This window comes from Sciurus vulgaris (assembly GCF_902686455.1).
Source record: "Sciurus vulgaris genome assembly, chromosome: 8".
In the NCBI taxonomy this organism is placed as follows: Eukaryota; Metazoa; Chordata; class Mammalia; order Rodentia; family Sciuridae; genus Sciurus; species Sciurus vulgaris.
Window position 1 is genome coordinate 47,968,256 of NC_136468.1, and position 24,870 is coordinate 47,993,125.

At 38.3% G+C, this 24,870-nt stretch overlaps 1 protein-coding gene across 1 annotated transcript in view; it reads right to left on the minus strand.

Moving 5' to 3' along the window:
- Window positions 1–24,870, minus strand: part of ASB4 (ankyrin repeat and SOCS box containing 4) — a 59,586-nt gene that overhangs the window by 33,045 nt on the left and 1,671 nt on the right. Inside the window, exon 2 of the mRNA XM_079152236.1 lies at window positions 16,094–16,393. Coding sequence (XP_079008362.1) covers window positions 16,094–16,393 — 300 coding nt within the window. The remainder of the gene's footprint in view (window positions 1–16,093; window positions 16,394–24,870) is intronic.

Below are 24,870 nucleotides of genomic sequence, written 5' to 3' on the forward strand. Positions count from 1 at the left end.
TTTCATATCAAAGCTTATCTGCCAACTCCTCAGAATATTGCTTCCCATCCTTTGGGAGACAATTTTTTTTTTTTTTTTCATAGAGCCCATGTTTATTTATCATTTTGTTTATTTTAAACTTACTCAACCTTAAAGAAAAGATATCTTTCTAGATGTGCTATTGGAGAACAATCATGATGCAGACACTGAGTTTGGTCACCTTATATTTATTTCATTTTTTATCTTTTTAATTCCAAAAACCACTGATTAAAATTTAGCAAAACAACCAGAGATAAGACTGAATAACTCAGGCTTTGGAAAATGTACCATTATTATGTTATTTTGCACCAACCTTGCTGGGCTCATGAAGTCAGACCATATCTTATGGTTGGAATTAGTGTTTTCACTGTAGGAAATGAATGCTATTACTGTCATTCAACTGAAAAAGAGGTTAATCCTGAGAAAGCTTTTTTTTTTTTTTTTTTTTTTTAGAGAACTATGAACTTAGAGAAAGTGAATAAGGACCTCTTCCTCTACTCAGGGACAAAACTCTGTTTGGGTGTGAGAGCAAGAGGAGGTCTGGACCAGTTCTAGGGATGAAGATGAATGAGTGGCTACATGAAGTCAGGACAGGAGTGAGATGGGGAGATGACACCATGTGAAGCAGACAGGTACAATTGGGGCACGAAGCCAGCAGAAAACAACTGCATAAGCAGAAATTAGATAAGCAGCAGTGGGCTTGGTGGTGGCAGCAAAAGCCACATAATGAAGCACATCTCTGGGGTAGCCAGTATCCTCGACTATGAGTGAAGAGTCCTTTAGTCCAGAGGGAACACCTGGGTTCTTTCTACTACCAGTAGCTTCCAGAAAGAACAATGTCCTGAACACTGCTTAAGTCTCTGATGGGATTCCTAGCAGAGAATGGGAACCTTAGAGAGACACTTCACAATAATGCAGAATGTGGACAATTGCAGCTGTTAGACCCATGATCCCTGTGTGTGATATTGTCTGTGTCACAAGCTGGTGAAATCAAAAGTGTAGCTACATAGTCTAGAAACCTTAGAGGAGACCAGAAGAGGGAAACTATTTCCCCAGCTCCTTTTGCATCCCTGTCTTTATCTCAGCCCATTTTCTCCTGGGGTCTTGTAGAGGCCATGTCCACTTCAAATTTTAGATAGAATTAAGAAGAGGTCTTCATAATTTTGGCCTGTTTCTTGCAGAAAAGCAGTTTTACAATAATCTCCCCCGGACTTGTCAGGGTAATGTTCCCTCTCAGCTAGTACAAAATATTTCCCATAAACTCCAAGTTGGGCTTCTTGTTACCATCTTCACAATTGAGACATTTGGAAGAAAGGTGGAGATATAATATCTTCTTTAATTCCTGACATAGTGCATGCTGTGAGGTCTACTACCAATAAACACAGACAGGAAAAGAAGTGAAGGGGAGGAAAAGTTAGTGCCCTTGAAGCCAGACACTGAACACGCAAGTCCACCTCCTTCTCCAACTCTTGGGGAGCCATATATCCATTTTGTTTAAGAAAATTCAGTATATGACATCTCATCAAAAATGTACATGCATTTCATGATAGAATTAGTAGATATCTCACTTATTCTTTGGCTTAATTATTTTAGTTTATGTAGCTATTGCTAAATGGGTGTTTTGGTACGTTTTCATGTTTCTGTTTTTGTGGTACTGAGGATTGAACCCAGGAGTGCTCTATCACTGAGCTACATCCCAGCCCTTCGTTTTTGAGATAGTGTCTTGCTAAGTTGCTGAGGCTGACCCGGAACTTTCATTTCTCCTGCCTCAGCCTCTGGAGTTGTTGGGATTACAGGCATGCAACACTGCACCTGGCTAGTTTTTATGCATTTTTTCAGCCTTTTTTTTAAAAATTGTTCTTTTTAGAGACAATATTTTGACATATTATACATACATGGAGTACAACTTATTCTAATTAGGATTCCATTCTTGTGGTTGCACATGATGTGGAGTTTCACGGGCGGTTTATTTATATATGAACATAGGAAAATTATGTCTGATTCATTCTACCTTCTTCCCCTTTTATGTATTTTTAATAGATAATTTAACAGTAAGGAGGGAGAAGGGTACTAGCTCAGGTCTGTACTAGCCCAGAAGAACCCTGTTGTGGTGTAGTCAGAATATTGGGGAGATAGTAATTCAAGAAATCAACCAAAAGCCCTGACTGAAAAAGGAAAAGAAATGGGAACCTGGGTAAGAAGAGGTGAGAGGAACTGGAGTCATTGTGTTACTGATGAACAGGTAAGGGGTAACTGAGAGAAAAGGCAAGAAAAGCAAAGAATGGAGCAACATAAAGGGCCCGGATGTGATCATAGGCGTGGAGAACTGGAGAGCGATGAACATCGTTCCATGGAGTGGTGGTGGTCAAGGAGCAGGGAGACTGGGTTTGGATTGGTGATCTACGTCGGAGACAAAACCGATCCTGGACGATTGCAGATCTGGGGGAATGAACTGACACTGAGAGACAGATGACCAAGTCCTTAGCAGGAAATAACAAGCAGTAGATGCTGATGCTTAGACTGGGTAGATGGCAACTGTATTGGTTTCCTATTACTGCTATAACCGACTACCACAAACTGAGTGGCTTAAAAAAAGCACAAGTTTATTTATCTTATAGATCTATATGTCAAAGTCTGACACAGGTCTGGGTGAATGTGATGGTTAATTTCATGGGTCAACTTGGCTGGGTCATGGTGCCCAGATATTTGATCAAACATTTTGCTGAAGGTGTTTGCTGGATAAGATTCACATTTGAATAGGTGAACTTTAAGTGAAAAGAGATTACCTTCATAATTCAGGAGATCCTCATCCAAACAGCTGAAGGCCTTAATGGAGCAAAGATGGACCTTCCACAAGTAAGAAGGAATTCTGCTAGCAGACTGCAGCTCCTCTCTGGATCTCCAGACTGCCTGCCCACCTGCCTTCAGATGAGAAGCTGGAAGGAAGACTGGTGTACATAGAGCTCTGTGCAGTTCTTGGGGCACAAATGTGAGCTTCCCTTCTAGCTATAAGTCATAATCTCATTTCTCTAAGCCAACATTTCCCAAAGTCTGTTCTGTGGCATATTGGTAATAAGAGATGCATTCAAATCAAAAGTTCCATGGCTAAATTAGATTCTGTATAACTTTGTCTATTTACAACTCAGATTACCATGTAAAAGATTCCAAGGAAACCCTATGGTGGGGAAATCTAACTTAACATGAATTTTCCACAACTTATTTGACCAAAGGAATCTTTCTTTTATTGGGGAGTTGGGGGTAGCCATACATAATCCCTGAGCCCTTGCTGGAGTTGTCTAGAATGAAATGGAGTTATTCACACTATCCCTATTTGGTAGATGTGGGCTGAGATTTCAGGGAATTAAATCTTGACCTCCTTTACATAGGAGCTAAAGGAGTGCAGTTTCACTGATTGACATGTCAAACACACAATGGAGACAAAGATTCCCCACGTAGGGCAATAGAAAAGTACCAGGACAGTTCCAAGACCAGTTAGTTACCACTAGCCCAGGACTCTCCGTAGCAAAGGGGAGGCAGCACCACCTGGTGGACAAAACAGGTACTCAGCATTGGGATCAATCTGTCAAAATCTGGTTTTACCATTAAAGCAATTTGTCTAAAGCTCAGAATTTAAATCCACAAATGAGGATAATAGAATGACTCTCACAGGATAGTTGTGAGGATTAATAATTACAAGGATAAATTTCCAGGTATGCAATAGAAATACCATCTGGTAGTTGCTGCTATTATTAAGTCCAAGCCCACCTTGCCTCAGGGTCTCACCTAGGTTAATTTAGCTTTGCTTGCAGGAAGTGAATTTGTTTCCTGTCTTAATACCCACTTCTTTGGTTGGTGTGACCCTCTTCACTGAGGAATGTTGCTGAGGGTTTCAAGATTTCTAAGGCCACAAGTAAATAACCACCAAAGATGCTGGGCTCCAGGAATTTGTTTTATGTGGGCCCCCTTATTGGGGCCCTCCAGCAGCATCCACCCCTTGGTGGCTCTCCATAGGGGTTGGCTAGTACCTCTTCTGATTGCTAGGGAGACGTTTTGTCTCCGAAAAGACAGGGGTCCACTCGTTCTGTTCCCATTGGCTTTCTAATTAGTAGAGACCTTTAGGAAGCTGGCTTACGTTTAACCTCCAATTCTGCTGGCATAGCTTGATTTTCTTAACCACCAATTCTGATGTTTTTTCCATTTTCTTTATTTGTGTGTTTTCTTTGTTAGCTTAATGGAAAACTGAGATTGGAGCCTCGGGCTCTTGTTTGATTTGACCGTTACCTCCAAATCTGGGCCTTTGAGCCCCCTTCTGAAGTTGTTTAGATGATCGTACATAAGTTATTACTTGCAGAGGTTATAAAGAAAACACCGCATTTTTGTTTCTAAATCTGATATCTTTTGCAAAATGGTGTTTAAAATGTTTAGAAGATAATAAGATCCAGGCTACTTTAAGGAAGATAAAATTAAAGAAGTGCTGATAGGGAAAAAAATGAAGTAGTACAGACCCAGGGAAATGTCATCCTTTAATTTCCGATTTCAGATGCTTCTAGCTATAAAGGAAAGATAACACACCCAGGACGAAACTCAAAACAAGTCACATATGGTTTTTGATAGGGGAACTTTAAGTCAAGAGAGCCAGCCCACGAAAAAAACCTGTAAGGCCAAGAGGGGTGAAAGAAAGCTGCTCTTGCTACTTTCCATCTCAAAATGCTCTTGGGACTAGTCTGGGCAGCATCATGCGACTCTGATTTGAGAAAATAGACCGCAAGAGCTATATGACTGAGATGGAACAATTAGATAAAAAAGCAAACTGCTAACAGCTAAGTTTAATGAAAAGGATATTTAACTTGCACCTAGTTATTTCTGTTATTTCCCACCTCACTATATCACATTGTTGGAGGCAGAAATTGGAATTGATCAAAGTGGTGCTTTTAATTAGAGTCTAATTTTAAGGAAAATGAATTAATGGATTTTTACTATATCTTCTTTCATCACTTATCTCTGCCTTGGTTGCAGCAAATCTGAAAAACCCAAACAAAGGCATTACCCTATTTAGAGGAAAAGATTTAGCTTCTGTATTGAGGGTCTGCAGCACAACTCCAAACCTTCTTCATGCTAGCAAGTGACAAGAGTGGGGATAAATGATTGCTTTGAGGGGACAAATTTTGGAAGACGCTTCGACTCTTTTTCATGTCTTAATTAAACACACTTTTACTAGACCCAGCTGCCTTCTCATTTTTTTTTTTTAAAGGAAAACCTTTCAAAACATCTCATGGCAGTGAATATTTTTCAAGCTAATGGACCTCTAATACAATGTTTAAGCTTCTCTTTTATACTGTGTCACCTTAGCACGAACTTTTCTTCTCACTTTTTAATTAGTCAAATGTCTCAGATGAATAAGCAGTATACAATTCCCAGAAAGGCAGAGAGGGATTGTCATGTACACTAACCAAACAGAATTGAGTCTGCTGGAATACAATGAGCTGTGTGCACCGAGGCCTCATTTAGCTTCTCTGAGTCTCTGATTCCGCATCTATAAAATGAGGAGAATAATGTGCACCTCACGTGGTCATTGCAAGGATTAAATGAGACATTTTATTTTAAAGTACTTGGCATATCCACATCGTAGACGCTTAATATTTGTTATTTTCCTTTCCATTTTCCCCTTCATATGCATATATACTGGCAACATCAATTTCCTTTATATGGAGAGCCGATGCTGTTAACTTTATTAAGCTAGATTTTCCATTAAGCATTTATCCTTATTCATTAGCTCGGAGGACTGGCGCACAAAGATATTAAATTATTTACTCAAGTTTAATGAATGAAATTGAAAACCTTTTTCCCCTGCTTAACATGAATGTGCCCTTTTCAGTATGCAGAGCTTTGTTGCATTTATTCAGAAGCTATTGCTAAGTGCTTAGTTTGGAACACAGGATTAATGAGCCCGGAGCCATGGCGTTGGTTACTATGGCAACCAAACTAGCTTTGCTCTGTTCCAAGCTCAAAAAACGGATGCAGGATGCTTAACTCTGGCCTGCAGTATATAGCTGGGTGTTCTTTTTCATATATCTGACTCCCCATTGCTGCTTCCAATTACTCTTTAATTCCCTTAGAAAAATAAATAAAAAGAACATCCCTGCTTCTTTAGGGCTCTGCTTTTTCAGCTATACCACCTAACATCTTCCCTGAATACATTTATCTCTCCATCAGCTTCTGAAGATTTAGGGGCCTGACTCACATTATTCTTCTGTACACAAATCTTTGCCATTCTTCTGGGTGTTTTTCACAACGACGTGGGCTACCCACCCAATGCCCTGGTCCCTCTCTCTCTGGGTCTTGTTCTCTTTAATGACTCTCTCCTCCCTCTGATTGGGTGACTCTCACCCAACTCACACCTGGACTGAGACATTATTAGAAACTGATCAGTCTCCAAAAGTCACTAACTGACGTATGTAATTCTCTGACCATAACCTTCTGACTTTTATCTTGCTTGCTTACTGTCCACCATAGCCATTCCAGGAACTCATTCACACAGTCTACGTTCTTTTTGTCCATTAGACGTCCTCATTTTCATTCCTCCCGGTCCAGTTAGCTTCATATCCCATCATTCCAATAACTCTACTGCCAAAACTTTTAACTCCCTCTATCTCTTCAAAATGCCCACCTGTGCTATGAGTAGCCGTCCTCCTGAGGGAACCCGATTATTATGGTCTCAGTTCTTGCACCGCGCTCAGCTGGGTGCCATGTAGCAAGAACCACACTACAGGTGTGTCCAAAGGTGAACAGCTGGGCTCGCCAGACTGCTCAGCAATCCAGTGTTTCTCTTCCTAACTTATTCCCTCACTCTATAATAATTATTTCCAACCTTTTTCTTCAAGTCTTTAATCCTTTTCCTTCTCTTCACTCTCAGATCTTTCTTCTTGCTTTTCATGGACAAATACCCTTCAAATGAAAACTTCCTCAAAGCCTTAACATTTCATATACCAGCTTCCCATTCTCTCCCTTCTGTCTCTGGCAATAGTAGAACCAGGTTCTCCTCTCTAGAGTCAATCTGTCCTTCTATTTGCTCTGGATCTCATTTCCCAAACTTCTCAGAATCCTCACATCAGAAATTTTGCCTCCTCTCTATCTTCAATCTTTGTCTCCCTAGTTGATTTTTTCCATTAGTTTTTTAAATGTTCAAGTTACTGTGTGTCATCTAAAACAAAAAACAAAAAAGCAAATGCAATAAATACAATAGACCAAAAAGCAGGCATGATTTTCTCTAGTAAATTCTTTGCCTCTACCACACTCTTCTCCCTCGTACTAGTACTTATTCTCAACTAAGTATTCAATAAATTTTCAATAATCAACACCCAAAATGTACTGTGCACTTGGCTACGCTAAATAAAACAGTCTTTGTTCTCATGAACCCTATAGGCAGACACTTATCAAAGAACAAACAAATAAAATATAAGCACCACAAAGAAAAACTAGAGTGTGCTATCAGAATCCAGAACACAACACAGATCTGAGTGTAAAGGAGTTAAGAAATTTCTTCAGAATGGAAATATAAACTCAGACTTTACATGGGAATAAATTTGAGGTCAGTAAAAAGGAGAGGGCAGAGTAGGTATTCTATATTCGCATTCCCAGATTTTTCTCCTAACTCAACAAATGGAATACTGGCAATTAGGCCTGGAGCCTCCAGGAAGAAGACAGTTAGATTTTTCTTTGAAGAATATAACCAGTCTAAAAAAATAACCTAAAAATACTATGTCAATGATTCCCCAGATGAAAGGTCTAGCCAGATTCCCTACCGCGAAGCTAATAGTCAACAAATTTCACCTTGATTTTAGTCACTCAATCTAAAACACGGGTAGACAGTCAAGGATTAAAAGACAGCTAAGGAAAGCCACAAAGCAGTAGATGGAGACAATAAAAACACAGAAATGCAACCTGAAGTAGATCTCTCAGAAAGTGCAGAGTATAGCACAAACATAAAACAGGAAAGATAATACACACAATTAGAGAAATGGCCCAAGGGGAGTAATAGTCAAATAATCACAATTCAAGAAAGAGCAAACAGTAAACTGAAGAAAGTAATTCATGCAAGAAATAATTCATCAACATTTCTCAAAACTGATAGACAAGTATTTGGGGGTTAAAAGGACCCAGCACAAAAGATGCAAATACACCCACCAAAGCAGGTCATGTCTGAACATCGAAGATGAAAAGAAAATTCTAAACTCCCCAGAGAGGTAGATAATAGGTCATCTAAAAAGAAATAAAATGACTTCATATTTTCCAGTTCCAATACTGAAAACTAGAAGCAATGAAGTAATGCCTTTATCATGCTAAAGGAAAATAACCTAAAATTCTTTGTCAATCAGGATGAAATAACCACATTTGGGAGCATGTAGAGTCTCACTCACCCTTTCTCAGAAATCTACAACAGAATATATTCAACCCATACAAGCAACAAACCAAGACTTAGGAAGACTTGTAATTCAGGAAACAGGAACACCAAACCAGAAATTCAGGAAAAGAGACTTCTAGAATGACAGGGAAGGAGGACCCCAGGATGACCGTGGTACGCCAGACACGCATCAAGCTGGGTCTGATTGAGGCAAGTGCAAAGGCTCCCTAAAGGACTTTTTTCAGAAAATGAAATTGATAAAATACCCATTGAGTTTACATATTTCAGAAATGATTACAACTTTTGGTAAGAGTTTGGGAATTCAAATAACAATGGGTATATAGGTAACTAAGTAAAAATCAATAATAAGTAACACAAAGCCATCCACAGTAAGGAAAACTATACCAAAAAAAAAAAATTACCCTCATCCACTATAAACCTTGTGGTAATGATGGAACTATATTGTGAGGGTGGGGGATGGGAAAGGTAGCGGTGCAGGTGGGGGCCACAGATGGAGGAAACTGAGCCAGGTCCAAATCAGTCAATTGCCACAAAACTGCTTATATTGCTAGTTATTCTTTTCAATTTTTATATAAATAAATGGCGTTTATTTAGCAATATGAAGCTAAATGTCCAGCAAATCAAATCAAAGAAGGAAAAGGGTTGTCTCAGGTTTATTTGTCATAATAAACCTTGAATATGGAGTCTTGTTAATATCTGTCAAACAATTTTATATCTCTTTCATCTCTTTTATTGAATACATTTTCTAGGTCCCTTAGATTTCATGTCATATGACAAATATATCATTGCATACCTTAAAGTTTCTAACTGCTTGGTTCTGTTATATAGAAATGCAATTGATTTTTGTATATTGATCTGAAATGCAGTACCTCTGCTGAACTCATTCTAATGAACCATTTGGTGGTAGATTTTCTTGAGTTTTCTGTGTAGACAAACATTGTATGAAATAATGGCAGTTTGCTTCCTTCTTTCCGGTCTTCATACATTATTTATTTTTCTTTTGTCTCTATGCAGTCTAGGACCTCCAGGACAAGGCTGAAGAAAGGTGGTGAGAACAGCAACCTTGTTCCAGTCCTGATTCTTAAGGCGATGCTTCTAAAATTCCTCTACCAAATAGACTGTGGGCTTTACATGGCCCTGTTTAAATCTGTGGGATATAAAGTGTGGAATGATTTTCACATGGGACACATGGGGCTGGAGGAACTTCCGTCTAACTGGATGTGAGAAAGGACCTGCAAACTAATTCAAGTTCTCTTTAAGACAGAATTATTGGAGAGACCAGCGACCAGAAGAGAGGCTTTTTAGAGTCATTCTCCGACACTTGAGAGAAGTGTTTTTAAGCAGGTGTAGGTCAAGAATTCCTTTGCCCATCACTTCCTGTTACTGTTCCTTTTGGTGTATGGCAAGGGATTTGCATTTTCATTTCCTTATAGTGATATCAAGTTTCTTCTCAAATTAATTTTAATAAGTCATATCAACTTAAAGAAAAATTAAATTCATATTGTATAGGTGATACTAACAATATAGCAGATATAGCAGAAATCTTCGGGTGGTTTGTAAATGACTACGATGGTCAGATTTGTGCTGTTATGATGTACAACACAAGCGATGGGAAACCGGAAGGCAATGGGGCGATGTGAGCGGCATCTGTCCAGCAAGTTCCACTTTGTGGAACAAAGAATTCCTAACATGTGGGTGACTTGTGTCACTGTCACACTAAGTAGCCAGGGACAGTCTTCTTTACATTGCCCTCATGCTACATTCTGCTAGAAAACATTTGAATTTTTATGGCTTTCCTGCAGTAACAAATTTTCCTCCTACTGTCAGGATTTGCTTCATGCAGAGCAAAGCAAGCAGCTTTCATTTTCCTCTTACGAAAGAGAATAGGTAGAAATAATATGCTGCTTTGCAGCCAGCCAAACCTGACCTGACTCTTTATTCGTAGGGAAATGCTGGATGCAGGGAGAGGACGTTTTCACGGAGGTAAATAAGCCCTCTCAACTGATGAACACTATTATACTAATACCAAAGGAAACAAAGGCCAGAGATGGGAGGCATTAAGTAGAAAGGCAAACAGAAAAATAGCAGACAAAATCCAGCACGGGGACAAAGCGAGCTGTGCAACACTGAAAAACAGGGGAAAATCCTTTAAGAGAAAATTGCATGCAATTTTTTGGACTCAATTAGCCTTTCCACAAAGAGCCCATTAAATAGCAAATGAAATTACATCGGTTTTCAGTTGCCATGGCATTGGTTCTTCCCTAATGGACTGCTCTGGTCCCGAGTTTAATGTTACCCTGACTTATTTTCCTTGTCTGTGTGCTGTCTCAATTCCCTCTGTCCAGCCACGAAGTGATATATGTGACTTCTCCCCCCAAATGCTTACTGCATGATCCAGAGAGCAAGAATTCAGCCCTCAGCTATATCCCCAGAGACCTGGAGGAAAGAAACTGACCAAGAGCAGCATTTCATTAACCAGGAACATAACAGTTTCCATTAATTAGATGACAGTGGGTCCATTCTACGTACTCAGGGCTCCTGGAGCTACTCCCAGGTCAGTAGGACCCATATACTGTTCAAAAGGCTGAAGACATACAAATACTAAGACAGTGATGCAAAAGCCTCAGGCATCCAGAGGACAAGACCTACCTGCAGGTTCTTACCTTCTCCTTTTATTGTATTCTTTTTTTTTTTTTTTTTTTTTTGCAGTGCTGGGGATTGAACCCAGGGCCTTATGCTTGCGAGGCAAGCACTCTACCAACTGAGCTATACCGCCAGCCCCTTACCTTCTCCTTTTATTTCTCCACCCATAAAGTGGGAAAGACTTTCCCACTTACCTGATTCATAATTTTGTTTTCTTATTAACTCTTATTTACCATGTTTTTTTTTTTTTTTTTTTTTTTTTTTTTTTTTTTATGTTGGGAATTGAACCCAGGGGCACTTAGCTACTAAGTCACATCCCCAGTCCTTTTTATTTACTTTTTTTTTTTTTTTTTTATTTTGAAGAAAGGGCTTCCTAAGTAGCTTAGGGTCTCACTAAGTTTCTGAGACTGGCTTTGAACTTGTGATCTCCTGTCTTACCCTCCCGAGCAACTGGAATTATAGGCATGTACCACCACACCAGCTTAAATTGTGGTATATTTTAAATGATTTCCTTAACCGATAAAAACTTCTAATACAAAAATATAAAACATAATATAAGTGCATTATTCTGAAGGCTCTTCTTCTAAGTGTTACTTTCTTTGGTATTTTATTGATTACCAACAAAAGTGGTCGTTATGTTATATTCATATCATTAGTTCTTGTTTATATGACTTTCGGGTTTTTTTTTGTTTTTTGTTTTTTACTTTTGCTTTTTGTTTTTTGGAGTTTTTTGTTTGTTTATTGTTGGTTTTGTTTTTGCTTTTTCCCCCTCTTCTTTCACAATTCATTGTTCTTTTCCTTTTCTCTTTGTTGATTTTCTTTAAGATTTTGTGTGTGTGTGTTAAGGATAGGAGAATGAACCGAACATGATCACCCTATGTATACTTATGACTATACCACCGGTGTGATCCTATATCATGTACAACCAGAAGAATGAGAAATTATACTCCATTTAGTTATGATATGTCAAAGTGCATTCTGCTGTCATATAAAACTAATTAGAACAATTTTTTAAAATAAATAAATAAAAGGATAATAGCCCCTTTCTCATATAGTCTCAAGCACGCTCCCCAGTCTGATGACTGTCTTTTAATTTTAAGATGTTTGCCACACAGAAGTTGAACACCTTTGCTCTCTAATTTTTCTATATTTTCTGCGTGGATTCAGCCTTTGATGCCAGGGCTCTAAAGAACAAGTCCAACTTTCACGGCCTCACCCTGATTTCCATGAGCCTAATTCTTTAGAGTCAGCCTAGAGGAAGTGGAGCCGAGTTCCCCACACCGCTCTACTTGTGATCTCTAGGGAATCTCCCCAGGTTGACAGGGACAGAAGAGATGGGAAGGGTGAAGACTTCTAGGAGTGCAAGGGCTGGCCACTCTGTCCTTTGTACTGGAGGAAGTCACATGAAAAGGCAGCAGCATGGAAATTTAGCAAAGCTTCAGTACTGCGCCATGAGTATGTATGTTTTGGAGCTCTGATGAACGACAGGATGACCGTGGCGAATAACATCAGGTTTTACCTTTACATGTTGCTGAAGGTACACGTTCCCTCTACAAAAGCAAATGTTCCCTCTACAAAAGTTTCTTTTTAAGTTAATCATTAAGCAAATGTATAATTTCTTAATCTTCTAAAAATCTAAAAAATAAAAATTTTAAACTAATGAACGTACAAATAAAAATAGAAACTAAATCTAAAAAGAAAGGAATAAGTAAAGATGAAAAGTGGAGGTGGGACCTGGGGATGTGGCTCAGCGGTAGAGCACTTGCCTAGTATATGTGAGGCCCTGGGTTCGATTCTCAGCACTACACATAAATAAATAAAATAAAGGTCCATCAACAACTAAAAAAAAATTTTTTTAAAGAGGTAGGTAACCACATGGAATGGTTCTCCTTTGTGTCTCTGTGCCAGACCCCTCCTCCTAGGGCAGGCAAGAAGGAGGGACTGGGCTGGGTTTTCCCCTCACTCCCATATGCTGAGAAGACCATGCTATCTTTTATGAGCCCTGCAGTCCTACCACATTTCTTGAGTAAACTTGTTCTGTTTTTTTTTCCATGTCTTTCAATTCCTTTCCCACTCTCATCAAAATCCCACCCACTCAACACTCTCTCTTCTGACTGATGACTTTGACTTAGACATTGGGAGAAAAAAGTCATTCGCTATGGACTCCCTCATCTTACCATCACCAAATCCATAAAGACCCTGGCATCAAAACCCATATTTTGCTTTGGCCCACTTCTTAAAAATGAGGATGTGAGACAGACATGGTGGCACATGTCTGTAATCCTAGTGGCTCAGGAGGCTGAGGCAGGAGGATCTCTAGTACCAAGTCAGTTTCAGCAACTTAGCGAGGTCCTAAGCAACTTAGTAAGACCCTGTTTTAGAATAAAATATAAAAAGGACTGGAGATGTGACTCAGTGGTTAAGTGCCCCTGGGTTCAATCCCTGCTAAAAAAAAAAAAAAAAAAAAGAGGACATGTCTGGATTTCACCCCATTTCAACTTCCTGAAGATTGGAACCTTTCAGTAACCCTATTGTATGCACCTTGAACTGTTTTCTTTCTGAGTCCTTTCCCTTTTATCTCCAACTATGGGTAATATTCTGTGAGTGCTATCCCACTTTTTTCTACAAAAATCACTGTATTTATTCTCACTTTTGCAGCCAATCTTCTTTTAGCAATTGCATACATATACCATCTCTCATCTAACTCCATTCACACTGTGCTCATCTGGCTTCTCTACCAATTCACCAAAATTGTTTTTATCAGTGATAACTTGGCTACCTAGTTTAGGAAAATCTCATTAAACTTTGATAGCCATAAATATAGCTAGCCACTCTCTGCTTCTAGAATCTACCTCTTTCTTAGACTCTGTGTTGTCAAAACACAGTTTTAGGTTTCTCCAACTTCTCTTATGAGTCATACTCTGATGACTCCTCCCTATCCTTCTGAAGACCCAAAGTCAGAATTTGAGGGGGCTTTGCCTTAGCTTCTCTTTGCTCTCTGAATACTGCTTACCCAGGTGGTTTTATTGATTTTTGTGGTTTCAAATGCAATCTATAGGCCAACAATTCTGAAAGTTGTAGCTTTAGTCCAGAGTTTTCTTTTGAAATCCATACTTTTATATCAAAAGTATTCTTGACTTAATCACTTTGAAGTCTCAAAGAGATCTGAAACTTCTCATGTATAAAGCCAATCTAGGAGAACTTTACCTGACTTAATATAAAGCTGCAGCAATCAAATCAGTGGAGCACTATAAAAAAATAGACATATAGATCAATGGAATAGGCTAAAGTCCACAAATAAGCCCATACATTTATGACCAATTGATTTTTGATAAAAATACCAAGGCAATTCAGTAATGATAAAATGGTCTTTTTAACAAATGGTGCTGAAACAATTGGACATTCATGTAAAAAATCAAGGATGAACTTCATTTCATACCTCATACTATCTATAAAAATTAACTCAAAATAAATCCTTGCCCTAAGAAAAAAAGCTAAAATTGTAAAACTTCTAGGAGAGAATATAGGAGAAAATATTACCTGATATAGGCAAAGATTTCTTAGATAGGACACAAAAGGCATAAATCATAAGAGGAAAAAAAAGGTAAATTAACTTTATCAAAATTAAATATTTCTGCTCTTTGAAAGACACTGCTAGGAAAATGAAAAGGAAAGCCAAAGAATAAATAAAAATATGTGAAACTAATTACACTTGACAAAGGACTAGTATCCAGAATATGTGAAGACTTTTCTCAAATCTGCAAAAAGAAATCAAACAATATATTTTTTAAAAAAAGGAGTAAAAGATGGGCATAGACAGTTTACCAAAGTGAATGTACTGTGAGCAAATAAATACATGAAAACATACTTAGCGTCCTTAGTCATTAGAGAATTTCAAATTAAAACCACAATGAGATACCAATTTATACTTATAAGGATGTTAACAATTTTTTTAAATGACTAATGTCAACTTTTGACAAAGATAGGGAGATACGGAATTTTCTCATATTGCTGGTAGAGATATAAAATGGTATAATCACTTAGGAAAACAGCATGGCCATTTCTTAGGAATTTACTGTATGACTTCTTAGTATTTATCCAAAAGAAAACATGTCCACCTAGGAATTTGCATATAAATATCTATATCAGCATTTTTTCAAAACTGAAGCCGTAGGAATATTCCAAATGTCCCTCTACTGGGGACTGAATAAACTGCATTACATGCATACTGTGGGATATTCCTCAGAGATTAAAAGGTCTGACTTCCGGGTTCATGCAGTCACCCACGTGGATGAATCTCCACACATTATAATAAGTGGGAGGAACCAGATCAAAGGCGTAGACATCATATAATTTAACTTTTAGGACATTCTAAAAAGGCAAGACTATAGGGACAGAAGACAGATCAGTGGTTGATGGGGCTGGAATAAATACGAAGGCATCAAGGAACTTTTTAAGGTGAATGTGGTAATGGTGTCACAAAAATGGTGCTTCTCAAAATGGAGTGAATCTTACTGTGTGCCAATTACACCTCTCTTAACCTGACTCTTAAAAAGTTAATTTAAAAATCATCCCGCCATTCATGCTTCTTTCTCAAGTTTCTCCATCTCAAAAAATAGCATTAATATCTGCCCATTTTCTGAAACCAGAGACCTAGTGATGATACTTGGAACTTCCTTTTCCTTCACCCCCCCAACACCCACATCTAATCCATCTCCGAATTCCATCAATTCCGCTCCCAAAATACATTACATGCATAGTAGGAGCAGAATAAATATTTGTTAAGGAAATGAGTAAATTGATGTGCTTCCTACACTTAAAAAATAGTAAGATTGCAAAGTGATCATCACTTGGATGACCTTGGCTAAAAGAACCCTATAAATACATGTGTATGTTTATTTTACGGCTCCTAAGCTAGGCTTAAGGCATTGAGATGCCTACTATGCTGCCCAAAGTAAGGAGGGATCACCAAGTCTCAGACGATAAAGCCTGCCACCCAGAAAAGCTTACCTCTCCATACCAACTGCTTGGCACAGAGAATGGAGCTCGGAGTCGTACAAAAGTGCAAAGCCGTGTGTCCGCTCAGGGAGTAGCAATTGAGCTTTGCTCCCCGGTCGCAGAGGATCTTCACGCAGTCCAGGTTGGCCATTTCACAAGCCACGTGAAGCGGAGTTTTTCCATTGGGTCTACAGTTGATGGTGGCATTGTGGTCCAAGAGCACCAGAAGACATTCCACATGACCAAACAGGACAGACAGGTGCAGACCTGTTGCCCAGGACGACTTTAACTTATAACTAGGCAACCAATAACCTGAAAGAGAAAAGGAAGGATAGTGTTAACTTTTTGACCTAGGATTTCTCCCTATCTCATAAGAGTTTTTTTCCTCATGTTTATAAAATCAAGGGGAAAAATGACTCAGTGATTTTAGATTAATAGATAGTGAGTCGACCAATGTTTCATTCAGTAACATTTTTAGATGCCTGTAAATAGGTCAGACTTTTTCCAGTTCAAGTAAGAACTGTCTTTACAGTTTCTATTATCTTGTTCCTTTATTTACTGTACCTTCCTAGATTTCAAAGGTATTTCAATTTAAGATCTTCATTTATGTGACTGTATTTTATTTTACATAGTGAGATACATGAGACTTTTCAGGAATTTTAACTCCCAATCATTGAGAGTTCATCTTGAACAATTTCAAAGCTGTAAGTTCACAATCATAATTTTTACTCTATCCCAATTCTTTTTCCTTATACTTATTATTATTGTCAGTCCAAAGTGTGATTGGGTTTAATATTTTTAAAAGCTCTGTGACATCAAGGGCTGGGGATAGAGTAATTGACCAGCATGTGCAAGCTCTGGGTTCCTTCATTAGTGCTGAAAAAAATTTAAAAATTAGAAAATCACTTCGAGATTTTTACATGCCTGCCTTTGGTTTATACAATATCTCTTTCCAAAGGAGAATTTAAGGTAAATTACAATTTTTTACACAATACAAGATTTTTTAAAATGATATCAAAAATAGATGAAAAGAAAAATAAGAAGAGTTCAAGAGTAAGGTAGGAACTATGTACTTGAGCAAGAGATCTGCGTTGCAAATTTGTCTTGGAGCTTCCTGGCAGCCTAAATAAACAGGAAAGCTAGATATGTTACATAGTTAACTGTACCCACAAGAGCTATACACAAATTAATGGATCAGGAGATGAATAGCTCTAGAACTGAGATCTTAAATAAAATTATCCCATTAGTTATTAAAACATCCTCCCTCTCTCTCTCCCTCCCTGTCTTTTTCTACAAGTCTTCAAGAATTGCCATATTTGACATCATTGTTAAATGTCGACTTTATAAACCTTCTTCTGTCAATACCTACAGCCACAGCATTTGAACTCACTGTGAATGAGGAATGGGAAATAGGTAGAGAAAGATGAAATATTGATGACAAGATGAAGATGTAAAGATAGCTCAACAGCCTAGTGGAGGCTTGAGGGCGGAAACAACAAAATAAATTTTAACATGGATAAGTCAAAAGTTTGCTTTGAGGCTATAAAAATTCCACTGACAAGTAGGAGGTTAGCAGAATATGGTTTAATGGTGATATATTTGAGAAAAGACCTCAGGATTTGAGTTGACAGTGAGCTCAAATGAGCCAACAGTGGGATGGAGGTGCCACATTAATAAAAGTGCAGAGCCTAGAAAAGAGAACTAAAACTGGTGTTCTCCCTGATTAAATGAAGTCAGAAAAACTCTAGAATAGTGTGATAACTTCTGGGCATCAACCTTCGCAAGAAGCGACAAGCAACTAGCAGGCACTCCGAGGATGATGACCACACTAAAAGTGAACCTGGTGATGAGATACTAAAATTCTATCGTTTAAGCAAAAAATATTACATAGGTATTGCTTTTGGATACTTTTCCTACAAGCATATTCGCTCATGTGTGAAATGCCCTGAAGGGGCACATTGTTCTGCTCAACTCCAAGAAATCATTTGCATTACACTCTGTAAAAGGTGATTTTGACAGTCATGAATCTTGACAAGTTTGCATTATGTATAAGATTATGCATACACTACAGCATTGTTTCTAATAGTTAAACAACCTTTTAAAAAATCCATTGTTCATCAATAGAAATCTGTTTAAATAAATTATAGTGCATCTATACAACTAAATACTATACAGTTGTTAAAAAGAATTGGGCAATCTAAGTACACTGAAATGGATAGATGTCAAGCTATCTTATCCTATGCTCTCATATGCAAATATACTTTATATACTAGAACAAGAAAATGTTTATAATGGTGGCTTCCAAGAATCGGGGGCCTCGGGGACAAGGACATAGATGTATGATGTATTTGAGACAAATGCCCCCTTTGTCACTTTTAAACTTAGTATCTTCTGAATTACTTTTTTTTTAATTAGTAAAATTAAACTATTACCTTTCTGTTCAGCAGGGGAGGATTTTAAAGCAGCCATTTATAGGATCATGAACGATGATGGTTAATTCCACAGGATGAATGAACTTACCTGAAGTTTGTCTTTCTGCAGCCTACCCTTTAACCTAGACACACACACACACACACACACACACACACACACAATTAATCCCTTTTTCAACCCATTCAAAATTCTAGGGTCATCTTGCTTTCTTTCTGTCCCATGTGTCCCCATACCCAAATATGCCTTTTCAAAATAATTCCATTTATTTTGTACTAAGTCTAATAATGGACTGAGGATTGAAGTGTAATCCCTCAGGATTATCTGAATTTATGTAGAAATCTGTATTCAGCCAATAGAACTGAGTTCTGAGACACTAATTTGAGATTCTAAACACTGAGAAGGAGATATTTGGTGATATGGCCTTTCCCTGGCAAAATCGTGTGTCCCAAAATTCACAGTATCACAGATAGTCTGAGCCTATCATGCCTCTACTGTGTGTGCATACATAGATACGCATATAATATAGGGGTGTGTGTGTATGTGTGTGTGTGTGTTCACTTATACACTTGCTTATATATTTCTATTTATTTATGTGTATTGAATCTATGTTCCAAGCAGAGTTCTTATGCTATATGGTATGCAACCTGCTTTTGAGAATGAATAAATTACATTAAAAGCAATATTTAAATCATTTTAATACTCAAATTTCCTCAATGAGCAAAATACAAAGACAACTTTCTCTAACTGTCTTGGAGAGAAGCTGGTTCCAGATCTGCACACTAGGGTGGGTATGTTTTCCCTGCTGATTAACAGCAGAGCTTAGGCAGCTCCACGCTGCAACCGATGGGAAACTCACGCCTGCTTCTGCAAGGGGAAGAAAAATGATCTGGGAAAGGAAGCAGCAGAGAACTGATTAAGAAAACACCATTTTGATGTAAAATCAAAGAAAGGCAGAATGTTAACGCTGAAGGGAAGATGATCCAGTCCAAGCCTTTCATTTTCCAGATGAGAAAACTGCCACTTTTTCAGCTTGCTAAAGCCGTAAGTTGCCTGCCTCAACCCAAGCTTGTGGACTCAGAATATCTGCAGTGCAGTTTTCATCTGTCTTTGTCTTTGTGGAAGCAGGGTAGGTTTAACTCCAAGCCTGTTTTACCAATCACAAAGAAAGGAAGAAGATCCTGAATTCATCTATAATATGTCACATCTCAGATATGGAAATGAATTTGCTTGCTGATTTTTTTTTTCTTTCTCCTAAATTCCCAGTAGCACCTAGAGAATTTATCCTGCCTGTTTATTACATGAATCAGTCATCCTTGGCTTCTCAGTCAGTTTCATCTGAGTCTCCTGTAATCATAACCATTAACTGGCAAATCAGACTCACAGACCACCAGACCCTGAATTCATCCAACTCCCAGAATGGCATTGTGCCTATAACTCGCCTCTCCTAGATAAAAATTGCAAAGATGGGGGACAACAAGGCCACTTGGCTACTATTCACGGGGAGCTGGCAGGGAGAAAGGGGAATAAACACACATAAGCTACGTCTCAGGGTATGCTAGTGGGTATCCTGAAGCTCTGTTGCAGAATGTAGGTGGCAGTGTGCTCAGAGGGGCTTCTGGACAATTCAGCCCAGAGCAGAACAGGGAAGCCTGCTGCTCTGGGCAGAGAAAAGGGAAGCCCTTAGCTAAGGGGCCACCCACGTACAGTCACTACCTTAAAATGAAGCTGGAGTCCCAGGTCACACTGTGTAACAAGTGTGGAAATAAGTACACCTACTCTTAGGGAGGACCAAACCCAAGGTAAAAGTATCTTCAAAACCACAGATTATATTGTTATATTGTGTGCATGTATGAAAGTGTAGCAAACAATCCCACCAATATATACAACTATAATGCACCAATTAAAAAAAAAAATGTCGAAAGAGGAAAAAAACACAGATGACGCTAAGCCTATTGGCATGCTTGTATGCAAGCTGATGAGGCAAGAGATCAAAATCTGTCCTCCAAAATAAACCCTCCAATAGTCAACAGCATGCTGGAAACACAGTAATCAGGCAGATTCATTTTTTATACTCTCCCTTTTTCTCCCAACAGAATTTTCCGAGGACTTTGAAACCTAGAATGTGATTTATTCTTAGTGTTTGTCTTTCAAAGGCCCCCCTCTGTTCACCTCTGCAGATGCCGTGCTGCCCTTTCTCTGTGTGCTCAGACTGCACAAAGGACAGGGGTGGGCAGCAAGCGGGAGACAAAGCCAGCAGGAGACAAAGCCAGCAGGGCCGGTGGGGGTGAAGAAGCTGCTGCCTCCCTCTGCTGCAAACCACCAACACTCCATCTCATATCTTCCCTCTCTGCACAGTGACAGCTCCTTTCAGAAGAGCTTGGCTTCAGCAAGGGGCTCAACGGAAAAGAAGCCAGGGAAGGGAAATACATATTCGCCCCCATGTACAAATCCCACCGAGGGCTCCCATAATTTCCCCTTCATAACATAAAAGATCAGAGAAGGTCTTGGCAAAGCCTCCATTTTACACATGAAGACAATTAGTCTGGAAGAGGTTAATCAGTAAGATGTGCCCGTGTTCACATAACTAGTATCAACAGACTCAAATTCTCAAACTCTGTCTCCCCAAAAATCTGTGATTTGGAGGCTACATACAGTTCACCTCCAAACCAACATCACTTGTAGCTGAAAGTTCTAAGGAATGTTAGAAGTTTTCCCCTGGCACAAAAATATGCAGACTAATCCTCTGAGTGCGCATGTGCCAGCATGTGTGTGCAAGTTTAATTTAAATCTGAAATAAAAGAAAGATGCCTGCATGACTGGGCACAGAGCCCCCTACCTCGGGAAATATGGCAAGGAGTGGAGTGTTTCAGACACCTTGGAAGAGAGAACTGGTTCTGCTCCAGTATTTGGGCAGGATGCTCATAACTCCAGTAAAACTTCAGCTAAGCTCTGCCGCAGTTATCAACGATAATGTTATCTGAGCGAAATGAACCCCGCACTCTAGAAGCCTCTGCGATACAGCCAAAGGTCACACGCTGCTCGTGGCTGGATTAGCAGACATTTGCTCTGCCTGTGTCCACTTATTTACACAGTCCTGGAGGATTATAGACTGAAGCAAAATTCTTGCCTTTTTTTTTTTTTTTAAACTGGGTATTGAATCAAGGAGCACACTACCACTGAGCTACATCCTCAGTCCTTGTTATCTTTTAATTTGTAGCAGGTTTTTAATTTTTTTTTTGAAGCAGGTTCTCATTAAGTTGCCCAGACAGAACTGGAACTTGCAATCCTCCTGCCTCAGCCTCCAAAGTCATTGGGATTACAGATGTGCAACACCGTGCCCAACTTCTTGGCTATTTCTTTTTCCTTCTTTTCTTTCTTTCTTTCTTTCTTTCATTCTTTCTCTCTTTCTTTCTTAGCAGTTTTTTAGATGTTGATAAACCTTTATTTTATTCATTTATTTATATGTGGTGCTGAGAATCAAACCCAGTGTCTCACACTTGCTAGGCAAGCGCTCTACCACTGAGCCACAATTCCAGCCCCCATTGGCTATTTTTTAATAGTAATATATTCTGAAAAGTTCTCAGAGTTCCTTCAGACAAGGTTGGGAAAGCAAGCTTGAAATACAAAATTTTAAATATGTATATATATTTAAAGCAAAATTAAAATTAAAAAATTTTAAATAAAAAAATCTAAACAGGGAAAAGAACCCTATGATAGTAATAGGGATGCAGGAAAGTAGATTTCTGGCAAAGAGGAAAAGAGATTATTCATCAGAGGAGTGAAAATAAGAGCCTTCATGATATTTGGACAGCACTTGCTACTTAGTAGATAGAGTACCTGCCAGAAAGTTTTCAAGTAAAATCATTCATTGGTTATTTTAATTAAAAATATGACTACCAACCAAGGAACCAGAAGCTGTGGGCCATAAATGAAGTACTTAAAGTGCATTACACTGATTAATAAAAGGACTCTGATTAACCTTGCTGACTAGGAAATTTCATACCAAAGAGATAAGTATAATATTCTGTTTGTATCATTAATGAGCTGAAACTCATACATCTGAAGGAGAATCAAAATGCATAGTTGGGAGAATCACTGGAAACAACTTTATGGAAATTTGTTTAGGTTTTTAGGTTGTCCATCACCAGTGGGAACCAATAATACAAAGGGCCTCTGAGTTTTCCTGGAGATTTCTTCTGAGTTTACTTTCATTCTAAATACTGTCTGTTTGGCTCATTTTAAAAAAAAAAAAAAAAAAAAAAAAACAAGAAAGTATCATGACATACTTTGACTACTCAGATACATTGCATCCAGGAGTTAAGAATTCATTCAAGCATAGGTCATTCCTAATTTAAAGTGATCATCTGATAAATGATATTTTGCTTTCTTACTTTTTCTTTTGAGACCCAAATTTCTTCTATTTCCTGGGAGGGCTCTCAGAAGATGCTAGCCAGCATATTTTTATTGTTTGCTTTGCAAAGTGTGAGCAAGTGTTTTTTTTTTTTTTTTTTAATTAATAAAACATGATTATATCTGAAAATTTTGATTATGAAGCTTAAAATACCTTGGAAAAAATAAAGTCAGATCTCTCTCATTTTAAGAATCACTATTATTGCACTGGGGTGTAGCTCAGTGGTAGAGCACTTACCTAGCAGCGTGATACCTGGGGTTCAATGCCCAACACAACCAAAAAAAAAAAAAAAGAATCATTATTAGGTGCTGGCAAAACACAGACACGGCACCCACAGTTTAAATACACAATCTGGAGGCTGAATTCTAAAGCTGTTCTCTGGTAGACTGATAGAAGATACTCAATGAGAGAAGCCCAGTGCTAGAGGTAGAAGCAGAAATCAGTTTTCTAGATTTCTTTGAAATCCAATAGCTTTGTTCTATCTTCCCCACAAAATTCACATTGTTCATGAGATCAACTTTTGACTACTGGTGTACTGATAAGAGTGTATATTTGGAAGAATGATATTCAAATCCTAAGTTAATTTCTTTGCCAGCAAAGTTCTGAGTTGCCCTTCCAAAAATTACACACTTATTTCATATTGGCTTATAGGTACTATATTTAGAAATAAAATTTAATATTTTTTTTAAATCCTGTGAAAAATGCTATTGTATGTCCTAAAAGGAATAAAAATGGTTAAGAATTGATTGTACCACTGTTCATCTTCTGCAGGACAATCAAATGTTGAATACGGAATTATATTATGAACTACAAAAGAAAATGTAAAAGCATATCTGTTACAGACTTTACACATTGCTTACTATGCCAAAAATAACTAAAAACTGAAGGTTTTCATCCTTTAAAAGTAAACAGTAGTGTTCTGTTTCCTCATCTGGATGCTAGTTACATAGGTTTGCCTGTTTTGTGAAAACTAATCAAGTTGCCCATTTATAACTCTTCTGCATAGAGCTTTTCAAATGTGCTTATAAAAGTCAAAGAGTAGTGTGTAGCAGTTCAAGTGGGCAATGTTCAGAATTTCTGCTTTTATTTAATAAAATCTCAAAAACTTTAATCCAGCCACAACCCTTCAAGGCCACACAGAAATGGGTCCTATTCTTTAGAACCATTGGAAAAAGAACTCAATAACTCACCAACCAGTTACACTGTTCTCCGAGAATTCCTTTGTGAGTGAAGAAATTAACAGGAACGACTTAGGTCTACTTTGCTTGACCAGCATCTAGAATTCTATTTATCACTTCCATTCTTAACCTTAATATTAAAGGATTGATCATTAGGCTGCAAGGATGTGAGGGGGAAAAAAATTGAAGTAACTTTGAAGAAAGATGAGGTTTTTACCTGGATTGAAGACTAAAGAAATAGTCTTATACCCACACTCATGTTAAACAGAGAGGAAGCATATCTGCACTCTCCTGCATGTACACATGCTCATATCAAGGATTTCCTGCATAAATCCTGAAGATAAGACCGCAAGTCCTATTATTTCTATGCAGACACCCACCTGGTATACATAAGACTGGAACTGTTTCTTTCCTCTCCCAGATGCTGTACATTGCTGAATCCTAATTGAAAGCCACATCCCACAGTCCTAACACTATGAAAACACCCATTAGTGTGAATGAAAATTTCGCTCTATGAGAACCATAGGAGTCTGCTCATATTGACAAGAAGAATTTAAAATGCATTTTCTTCTCATTCAGGGGTGATGACACCATTAGAAACAGCAGAAAAAAACACCCTGCTTCCCGAGAGCCAGCATCTCAAAGTTCCTTTCTCATAACCCCAGAACCTTTGCGTGATCTGGGTAATTTGGCTGCTCAGGAAATGAGAAAAGGCAGTCTGTGTGACTCAGGGTCAAATAAATTACCCACCAGCTTGAACCTGAGTT